The sequence below is a fragment of the Nannospalax galili genome, unplaced genomic scaffold (genome assembly GCF_000622305.1).
Source record: "Nannospalax galili isolate Female #2095 unplaced genomic scaffold, S.galili_v1.0 scaffold239, whole genome shotgun sequence".
Classification (NCBI taxonomy): domain Eukaryota; kingdom Metazoa; phylum Chordata; class Mammalia; order Rodentia; family Spalacidae; genus Nannospalax; species Nannospalax galili.
The window spans coordinates 559051-570436 of record NW_008343017.1 but is presented as its reverse complement, the minus strand read 5'-3'; the positions used below and the strand labels follow the sequence as shown (position 1 = coordinate 570436).

General features: G+C 39.2%; 1 protein-coding gene across 1 annotated transcript in view; it reads right to left on the bottom strand.

Annotated features, from left to right (window-relative positions):
• Positions 1 to 11386, bottom strand: part of Tbx15 (T-box transcription factor 15) — a 110054-nt gene that overhangs the window by 41575 nt on the left and 57093 nt on the right. Inside the window, exons 2-5 of the mRNA XM_008839012.2 lie at positions 9890 to 10103; positions 5419 to 5520; positions 3520 to 3691; positions 2327 to 2494 (exon numbers count right to left, since the gene is read on the bottom strand). Coding sequence (XP_008837234.1) covers positions 2327 to 2494; positions 3520 to 3691; positions 5419 to 5520; positions 9890 to 10103 — 656 coding nt within the window. The remainder of the gene's footprint in view (positions 1 to 2326; positions 2495 to 3519; positions 3692 to 5418; positions 5521 to 9889; positions 10104 to 11386) is intronic.

Genomic DNA, 11386 nt, shown 5'->3' with positions numbered 1-11386 from the left:
AAAAATTTGCTCCTTAATAATTAGTAGATGTGAAAAACATTACCATAGAAAGCTACCTGATGACTTTATATCCATGCTCATATGGCAAGGAGCTCAGAAAGTAACTGACTGTGACTAGTAATAATCAGATGTATAGAGATTAGAAACACATGTGCAAACATCATGTTAATTGCATTAGAAATGAATTTTTCTGTATGAAACTATTTTAATAAGGAAATTGAGATCTTTTTTAAAGGTTAAAACCTCATTTAATTTTATATCTTATAGGGTTTATACTGAGTACAATATTGTATATCTGTATTAATTCAACTGTAAACTTAAAAGTTTACAGCCAATTTTGAAAGAGCATCTTAGCTCTGGAAATTGTTATTGAATATGGCCATGCTGTTGTAATGAAATGCTTCTTCTAATTATGCAGTTATTAAATAAATAATTTTTTAAAAAAGAATACTTAGCCTCGAGGCTGGAGAGATGGCTGAGTGGTTGAGAGCACTGACTGCTCTTGGAGAGGACCTGGGTTCTAATCCCAGCACCCACATGGCAGCTAACAACCATCTATAATTCCATTTCCAGGGGATCTGACACCGTCTTCTGACTTCCATGGGTATTGCACAACACAGGTGCACCTACCTACATGCAAGCAATACACTCATACACATTAAACAAAAATAAATAAAACATAGGCCAGGTGTGGTGGCACATGCCTTTAATCCCAGCACTCGGGAGGCAGAGGCAGGTGGATCTCTGTGAGTTCAAGGCCAGTCTGGTCTACATAGTTCCAGGACAACTGGGGCTACAGGGAGACCCTGTCTCAAAAAGACCAAAAAAAAAGTAGAAAAAGGAATACTCAACTTCCTTGGGAAGTAAAGAGCGTCTAAGGAATATCCAGATACACCAAGAAAAAGAACTATCCTTTCCAAATGAGCCAAGGATTGTGTAACTCACCACCACCACTTAGCTGACACGGAGAAATTGCTTGATAATTAACAAATAAATGTTTTCCTCAATTATTTTGACCACAAAATAGGGAGTTCAATTCACAAGACATCAAGTGCAAGGTTCTTTTCTTTCTGGTTGACTTCAAACAAAAGGATGTAGATGTGTAAACAAGATCAACAAAAATCTCTTTGAGAAACAGATTCATTCACAAGTATTCTACTAATTAGGCAATCTGTGAAATATAAAATATGTTAAAAAATGGGTTTCACTGTGCTTTTTAGAGAACTCCATAAAGTGAGACCACTTATAAATCTATCTAGCTATCCTCCTTTAGAAGAAAAATGTTTAAGGTGTTGTGAGTAACTCCACGTGGCTACCTCTGCCCCTCTCCCGTCCACTGTCTTCTACGTTTGTCGGACAGTTCCTATGTATGTATGTGTCATCCTCAGAAAAAGAGTCAGCACTTCTAGGAAAACTTTCGTATTCTACAAATCAAGACATACCCCATCCCTGTATTTGCTGTTGAATTATTCCACTCTATTGTCGTTATGTATTTGCATGTTTCTCTCTGAACTAAAATTCTTGATAAGGAAAGCAGTTATATTAATCAGCTTCGTTAACAGCTTCTTCTCATAAGACTAGAATCTAGTAACTTCTGACACATACTTATAAAACGAATGCACATATGACAGACTCAAAACTTTTCAGACCCCCATGTGGTTGTTGATCACATGATGGTACATGTAGTCTAAAAATGTAAGTGGAAGTGATGAGTCTCGAGTAAGTTGAGAGGCTTGATGGCTCTAAGGTCACTTGGTATAGGGATGCTCAGAAATCTTCATATAGAGCATGAGTTATTTCCTAATGATGAAGATTTGCTAGGATGTGGAAGAGATCAGGAGCACAGGTACAGGTACAGAGGGACATGAAGACAACTTAAGAGGTTGATGCTCTTGATATCTAAACATAGATCCTTCCAGCTGTCAATAGGCATCACCAATTTGTCATCACCATTGTCGCATGTGAACCGGAGGACTGGAATCTCTCATTCTCAATTTTTGGTGTTATTGAGGAGAACTAAGCATTCCTTAGCAAAGCAAGACCAAGCTTCTTTAGAAGCAAGTAGAGAGGGCTGGAGAGATGGCTCAGTGATTAAGACTGATTGCACTTATAGAAGACCCAGGTTCAAATCCCAGCACCCACATGGTGGCTAACAACTGTCATGTTCCAGGGAATCCGACACCCTCTTCCACCCTCCATAGGCATTGCATGACATTGGTGCCCTTACAAATTTGCAGGCAATACACTCATACACAGAAAATGATAAAAAATAAATAAGTAAAATAAAAGCAAGTGGAGAAGCAGGCTTTCAAGGATGGCCTCTTACCTGCTGATTCTGATAGGCCGTTACTGTGGTGAACACAGTCTCAGGGAAGTTGAATGTTTTCACCCCATCCCCCACAGGGACAGGCTTGGTAGGTGAAAGGTCACTGCTGAAGTCCTTGCGAATCACATGAACTCGGGGCTGGTATTTGTGCATAGAGTGCAGAATGATCTGAAATGGAAAGAGGAATCGCTAAGTTGGACACGACTTTATGACCCCCACATCTTTTCAAGCTCTCAGGCAACATAAACCACAGCATGGAAACATTATAGAAGGAGGACAGGTTGGGAGTGGGAGGCACAGGATCCTAGGAATCAGTGTACGCAATTGCTTATGGCAAGAATTAAGCCATTGGACAGCATTGCATGGGAACATGATAGGAATCTTTATCATGGATGGTAGGTGTAGTTCACCTATTTAATTGGAAAAATGCTAACTGACCATGCTAGTACCAGCTGATTACCCTCCACTGAAATGTCTCAGAACCTCTGTTATGTGGCAGGTTTTCCCCTCAAGCTTCAAATATTCAGCATGGTTCCACCACTGCCTTTAAATTCTGCACAGTATTATTTGTATTCATTGAATTTGTGAACATTCTTTTATGTCATGTTAGTGTAAATGGGATATGGGTATTCTGACTACCTCAAAAAATTGCCATTTTCCTGAAGAAAAGAGCCATAACAAACAGGGTGGATACTGAAGTTGACTGAAAATTCAGTGCATATTTCCTTGCCAGAGATACATTAATAACATCAGTTGTTCCAACTACACCTGCAAAGTCTGAATACTCACTTTTCTCATATAAATTCATAGTTTTCTTAACAAATCAGCCAAAACTCTCATTCACTTCTTTCTCTTAGGTGTGGCCTTGTGAGTTATTCTACTGAATGTTGTGATTTCTTTTACCATTGTTTAATCTGTCTTATGTTTCTGTTTTACCTCTTTGGCCTGTGAGTCCCTGGAGCAAAAAGGGCTTTGTCTGATAAACACAAGCTGATACACAGCAGATGTGTGCTAAATGTTAGATTTGTAATTAATGAAATTTAAGTGGAGGAAAACAACTTTATGCTTACTTACTTAAAATGATGTAAAGTGGCATACAGATTCTTATTTTACCTATTTGAAAGAGCCTGGGGTTAATCAGCTCTAAAGCAAAAAGAGGAAGGGGGAGGGGGAAACAGGATTCTTTAACTCACATGTCCTTGATCATCCAATTCATTGTTGGTCAGCTTGAGTTTGTCAAAACTGACCACCTGTCTCATCCAGGTATCTCCAGAAGCTAGGGAATCAGGGTGTATATAAACCCTTGGAGGCACGGGGGAGTCGGCGTTGCCAGCTACCATCCACTTGGAGCTGTGATACACATATCTGAGACACAAGGAGAAAGAAGAGAATTTAGAGGCATTTTCAGGGAGGGATGGAGGCCCAGGAAACAAGTACAGACAGAAATGGGCAAAGAGGAAGAGATTACGAGAGTGGGAAAGTAATGGGAATGACATGGAGAATACAGATGAGAAAAACAGATAAACGGGAAACGACATTGACATGGAAATGGACAGTGGGGTGGGATGGGGGAGGGCAGAGAGGTGCATGGCCAATGATCAAAGCCACAGCCCTCATGAGGAAAACATTCTCACAATCCTTTTTCTTTCTTCTCTCTCTTTGCCATGAACCCCTGTGTGCACACAGGCATCCTGAGCCCATGTGTCTAGCTAAGAAAAAGGTATTTTACTGCAACCTTTCACCTTTCAAATGCAAACCATATAATCCCTTGGTCACTTGTTCAGGATTTTGTTCCTTATTAAAAACATCTTCCATATTGTCCTATAAAAAAGCAGCCATGTGCAGAGACCCTCCAAGCTTCTCACTCATTAACCATTTCCTTGCTTAACAGTCTGAATTCAGGGTCATTTCTATGAGAATGGAGGACTTCTTGTCTTAGTGCAACCACTCTCAGACTCGTAGTCAAATATTCCTAGTGTTTAATGAACTTGGTTTGGAAAGTCATCATTTTCCCAGAACGAATAAAGTTTTCTACAGCTTACTTTCCTAGGTCTCAGGTCTAATAGACTACATAGGCCCTGAACCCTGGGAAACAGGACACACAACATCAATTACAACTCCCAGGATCCTCTACAACTGACTGGAAACACCTTCTCTCCTAAGTCCTATACTCAACACCTTCTCTCCTAAGTCCTATACTCAACACCTTCTCTCCTAAGTCCTATACTCTGGGCGGTGCTTCTCTTGGCCAGCTTTTTCCTCATAATATTGGAGTTCTGGCCTCTCCATTCATCTCTCACTTTCAAATTCACAGGCTTAGAGTCAAATTCTCACACTTTAGACAATTCAAATCTGTGCCACTGATTTGACTGAGATCCCAAAGAGATCAACCAAGCCACAACATTTTATTATAGTAGCAATGTAACACAACGTTTTGTTATAATAACAACAGAAAAGCCATTCTAAAGACTTGGAGAATATACTGCCTTTAAGTGAATCTGAGATAAAATTATTTAGCAAGCTCATTCACACCTATATTAGGACAGTAATTCTCCCTAATGAGATGTTCATCTTATGTTTTTTCTAATTTTCCTGGTTTTCTTCTCCATGTTTTCAAGAGTTATATCAGATGTATGATTGAATAGATAGGTGATAGATAGATAGACAGACAGACAGATAATAGATAGATAGATAGATAGATAGATAGATAGATAGATAGATAGATAGATGATAGATAGATAGACTTACTGCAGTGGTCCATCCCAAAAATAATATATTCCAATTCATTTATCATTTTACAAACCAAGTCATTCAATCTGTTACTTTTAACATTAGCTCAATTAATTTCAGATTAAAGATCCATTTAATTTTTGCTGATGTGGAGGACACTGCAATCCTCTGTCCAGAGACATGGGGAGGGTTTGAGACCAGACCTACTAAGCCCTAAATTCCTACACTTAGCTATTGCTTCCTTTGAGGTATTCTGCCATAGAACACTAGCAAATCTTCTGCCCCTTTCCTCTAATGAGTTTAAAGAACTGTCTTGGAATGCTGAGGGTGCTCACAATTCCAGATTCCAGGGTCCTTCTTACCTGTATCTTTTATTGTCCACAGGCACAATGTCCATCGCTATGTAGTATTGCTGGTGTGGATCCAGGCCAGTGATTTTCACTCTCATGGCTGGAAACATCCTCCTGTGAAGAAGAATAAGGTTATAAACTTGAAGAGAAACAGGAGCAGAAGTATTGGGTACTCTTAAACATTTCACAATCACTGCCCTTTAATTCCCAAATTTGACTGATGTTTATTTCTCTGTAAATGATGACTACAAAGTACGGTGAGGACTTACATTATTGAAATAGCATCCCTTCTAAGCTTAAATTGACCTGATTCATGATTCATGCAATTACCCCATTTCATACTTTTAATTAATCTTTCAGTAGCACATATAAAATAATTTGAGTTTAATTGAAAATAATCACTCTGAAAAATAATTTCTTAAGAAAAATAAAAAACTGAAGGTGCTCCTAATCTTCAAGTCAACAGCCCCCAAAACTTTTTCAATGCATAAAACTGTACAAAAATTTCTGCAATTTCTCAGGCTGTCAACGTGTGTGTCAGAGGAAGGACCCTGTGGAACAGGGAGCAAATACCAAATGAATTCTAGTGGCCTCTGGGCAATACCTCGTTTCTCCCACAATGGCTTGTTAAACTTGCCAAAGCAAGTGAGGTCAGGATGTGGCACTTTACAACTTCTCTCATAATTGAAGAGAAGAGGAGAGGTATTGGATTTCAGCAAGTCTAGAATAAAATTCACCATTCTTCTTTAACCAGAGAAAGAAGAAAAAACACCAAGCTCTTGTGCACCAAATCAGACATAAAAAGTTCTCAGTTCAAAAATTCATACTGCCCTGAATTTGCTCTAGGGTACTTGTATACAAAATGCTACGTTAAGTTTAACCATCTGGGGCTAGTTAGTTGAGTTGGGCAGAGCACGGTGCTAATGAGGTCAAGGTCACAAGCTTGATCCACATATGGCCTAATTGGCTTTGCTCCATTTCATGGCCATAGACCATGCCCTGACCTCAGACAGCCATCTTGCAAATGTGTGCAAGTCTTACTCTACAAGCTGTGCATCCCCTCCTTATCCAGGAAAAAAGCAGCCCATAAAGTAAATGTCTTTCTGGCAGTAAGTCAGTGACATCATAATCACATGTGAGAGACAATAGACCTTTAATAAGCATGATGTTTTTCTGAAATAGTTGTAGCAAATGCATAACTATTCTTTCTTTCCCATTTTATTATTTCATAGAATCTTCTTTTGGCATGTTACTACATTTTCTCCCCCTATCCTCACAACTTTAATTGGAAGTCCTAAAATTTTAGTCTAATAAAATGTGATGGGTGTCTACACTTACTGACTGAATCTAGAATTCATTATGAGTTACACATTATGATTTCCATTAATTCTTCCAAACATTTCAGGACATAGGTCTATACATTTAAATACAGATCAGTAATTGCCTTCTTAACAGCAATGAATTACAGTTGTCCTCTCTGTTTAAATTATTAGATGACATCTGACAAGGGATAAAGGGAAAGCCCTCTTATTTGCTATTGGAGACAAGGAGATGTAGTTCCTCTTAGCCAGATGCAGACAGTGTTACATTAAAAGAAACAGATTTATTTTTAACTTAGTAACTTCAATAAAAGGCATTTGGCAAGTTTAAATTTAATGTTTTTTTTCTGGAATAGTTATATGGCCTTAAGCACTCAACTTCCAAAATTATTTTTGGATACATTCTTTACCCCTACCATCTATACAAAAAAGTCAGGACACGAAATCATCTCTAAACTGTGTTTTAAGATTCTAAGTCTGAATTCTCCTTAAAACTTTCCAAAAACTACCCTTTCTTTCCATCAGCATTTTGGTATATTATATCAACAGAAGTCATAACACTCTAAAAAAGAAACTATCTTTCAAATTCCATAAAGTTAGCGGTGTTTGGTTTTAATTATATAGTTAAATTTAGGCCAATTCCTTTGTGTTCTAAAGCCATTAAGCCCCATAGAACCTCTGTCCATGGTGCTGATTACTCAGATTGTGTTGGTGCATTCCAAAATTTAGGGCTCTGTACACTGTGACGATTCAGAATCAACAGGAGTTGCCAGAGACGTGACTTGGCGGTTAAGAGCACTGGCTGCTCTTACAGAGGACCCGGGTTCAGTTCCCAGCACCCACAAGTTGGCTAGCAACCTTCTGTAACTCCAGTTCCAGGGAATCTGACGCCCTCTTCTGTCCTCTGCGGGCACGATGTGCGCTTACGTAAATGCAGGCAAAACACTCTTATACATAAGTACATAATTTTAAAATTAATTAATTAAAGTGAAAAATAAATCAGAATCAACAGGAACAGCTTGGAGTGTGGGAAGACATAACCGGCAACTAGGATTTTCTGAGTAGTAAAAGGACACAGACTCCTACCTACCTAACATAATCAAGAAAAATGGACCTTCAGTATGACTAAAAAAGGGACTGTGGTTGGGAATATGTTGGTATCTTCAGGTATCAAGAAGACTTTGTAAAAACAGAGAGGTGCAAAAGAAATCCTGGAATAAGTCACTGAGAGTTGTCAGGGGCAGCCTGAATGAACTGGGGTTACCAAAGTGCAGAGGGGGGGGTTATATCACTAGCAAGACTGACTGAGATGCACAGACCCAACAACAATAAGAAAGTTCAAAACAAAAGACAGTGTCAACAAAAAGCTGTTTTAATATTTCACCTCTCTCCATTCAACCTCTCCACCCCCCACACACACACACATTTTCCTTGAATTGCTTTGTCTTCCTCCAAGCCTCGACATCACAAAAAAAAAAAAAAAAGATAGGAGACACTACAATTCAAATAATAAGAAAAAGACGGCACTGAAGTAAATTCTCCTTCAAAGTTGCTCTACCTAATAAGCCTTTTCATCACTACTAAAACTTGCGAGAGGAGGAGGGCACCAGGGAAGAAACAAAATGAATATGATTTGGGGTTCACTTTAACCCATGTTTTTGTAATGTCTTATTATGTTTAGAGGTCTCTCTATATCTATGTGGATGAGCAAAACCCAATGAGAGAGTCCATGAAAACAGCTTGCAAGCTGTGAGGTGGAGCTTTTTCATTCCCATGACCTATGTTATTTGTTTTGCACAATTTCCTTAGCTATTCTTTTTTTAATATTTTATTATTATTTTTTGTTTTATGTGTATGAGTATATTCCTTGTATGTATGTAAGTGCACTCATGCTGTACAATGCCTGCAGAGGTCAGAAGAGGGGGTCGGACCCCCTGGAACTGGAGTTAATAGACAGTTTGTTACTTGCCATGTAGGTGCTGGGTATAGAACCCAGGCCCTTTACAAGAGCAGCCAGTGAACCATCTCTCCAGCCCTAGCTAGTCTTTTTTTAAAAAAATTATTATTTTTTTGTGTATGAGTGTATTGTCTGCATGTATGTAAGTGCACCCCTGTCATACAATGATGTGGAGGTCAGAAGAGGGCTTCGGATTCCCCTGGAACTGGAGTTAAGGATGGTTCATAGCCACTATGTGGGTGCTGGGAATCGAACCCAGGTTCTCTGCAAGAGCAGTCAGTGCTCTTAACCACTGAGCCATCTCTCCAGCCCCTCTAGCTAGTCTTTTATACTCAAAAGTTTAATCCAATTTAGCTTTATTTCATTTTGAGTTGAAGAAGCAAGAACTGCAAACGTTAATCATACGGATTAATAAATAGTTATAACTATAATCTTAGAGCCAGCCAGATTATGATTTCTGGAGCTACATCTCAATACCTCTTACTTTAGTTATGTTAATTAGTCTCTTTCAGTCTTTACATCCATATGGGATAGTCATATTCTACTTTGTAGGAGCCCTGTGAAGTTTAAGTGCCAAAATATCTACTTAGTGCTTAGCACAGAACAGATACCTAGCTATGAGGAAGTGAAAGATACCAATAAAGTAAGCAATGGTTTAAGTAAAAGTTTATTTCAATGGAAACTATGGTTTTTTAAACTTTTATTATGTTGGATAACTAGTTTCACAAGAAAGTCCACCAATCATCATGAAGGTTTTACAACCTTAAAAACAAACAACAAAAACAATGGCTCAATAAACAGGGCTCAAAGAGTTTGCCAAGCCCAATTCTTACAAAAGCGTGTGGTTGCTTTAAAGTCTTAGAAGATGTAAGCTGTTGTTTGGGGTGGGAATGTTTCTTGGAAATATTGAGTGAATGTGTAAATACTTGCTTTGAATCTTTCTTTTGGTCATTAAGTATCAAGAACTAGATGAAGAAGTATGTTTGGAGATGGAAAATGTTGATGAATTGTAGAGGTGAGTCTAGATTTGAGTGCTAGAGGAAAATAGCAAAATCACAGCAAACACAGGAAGACACATTAGTGAGTCCAAATGGAGAAAAATAAGAGCAGGGTGCTTCAGTCACGGATGGTATCACAGGTAAGTGGCATGGGGTAATGGTGCCCATTTCTGTAGAGTCTCTGAATCCATTCTAAGAAACATCCTTACCTGCCTGCTTTGGTGATGATCATCTCTGTTCCAATATCATGGAACCTCTTCCAGAGGTCAGCGCACTGCAGCTCCACCTGAATCTCCTCCATGGAGGACATGGCAGCAGGCCCAGGACCTGCAGCACCAGAGGCCAGGTCAGTGAGGGTGCTGAAGGAGCAGGAGGTCCGCTCAGTGAGCACCTCAGAGTCGGACCCTGTGCTCTGCTCTGAATCTGCAAAACAAACAATCAAAGCTGAGGTGAGAAACTGCTGAGTTGCCCCCCCCATGCCTGGCCCTAAAAGAAGGGGGTTGGGAGACATTGTGAGCTTGGGAGCTAGGCGAACAAAGGGAGGCTTGAGGCTGGGAAGCTCCAGAGCACAGCACTCAGGAAATTTTATTATTTTTTTTATGGTTTGTTTTTCTGATTTATGATCTTCTTTCAGGTTTCATGTTTCCAACATGACATCTGGCATTTTAGTAAGTTTTAGCAACAGCTGAAGAAAATTGGTCCACAACAGGCAAAATAAAGAGTACTAATGTCACCATGTTGAAAGGAATGAGGCCAAACTGGGGTGACAAAATAAATGCCACGTTAAAGGAAAATCGCAATTGAAACTGCAATCATAGGCTACAGTTCTGGGTCTAGACTGGGCTGCTCCACTTGCTAATGGCATCAAGTGCTCTCACTCCCCAACACTCAGCACCACTGCCCAGCACTGAATTATTTTTAAACACAGAAATTTTTCCTCCACCCATCTTTGCCCTGGTCATCAAAAGTAATGAAAAGTGGTTTGGCATCTTTAGAAGCAGCCTGTCACACATCTGAGTAAATGGGTTTTCCTAAGATTCCAATCAGACCATTTTTTGATGGGGGGGGGGGCTCTGTTGTGAGGCAAGGTTATAAGCATATGGAAAAAGTTACTCCAGAAGGCAGTTGAAACAAAGGGAATAAATGAGGTCAGGAGACACCTTGATTGGTTTCTGAAGGATGGGTGAGGGGAGGGGTGCTCCAAATAGGAACGTAGGATTCGGAGCAACCAAATAAAAAGCTGAATCTGACAAGCTAAACCACATGAGCCTTTTGTACCTTCTGTTCTCTGAATAGAAGTGGGATAAGGGTACCAGGAGGTAGAGAGATGGAGAGGGCTGAAATCAGATTTACCAGAGCAGTTTCTGCAGCTTTAAATTTTTACTTTTAGGAGCCTTCTGTCAAAAAAAATCCTAAGTCTTAAGGTTTTCCACATTAAGGTTAGTTAGTATAATTTTCTTAGGTAGAATGATACTGCTAACTGAACCCTAGGGACCTGGTTATCTAGCCTACCCTTTAGCATGCACGATTCTGATCACTTTCCCTATATATAAATGTATACTCATAAGTAAAGGTTGTAATAACGTTATTTTGATCAATAATTTTTTGCTTTTATTAAGTTTACATATAATAATTTTACAAATTTATAGCGTACAGTGCTGATCATTTGATATATGCATGCAGTGTGTCAGGATCAAACCACATTA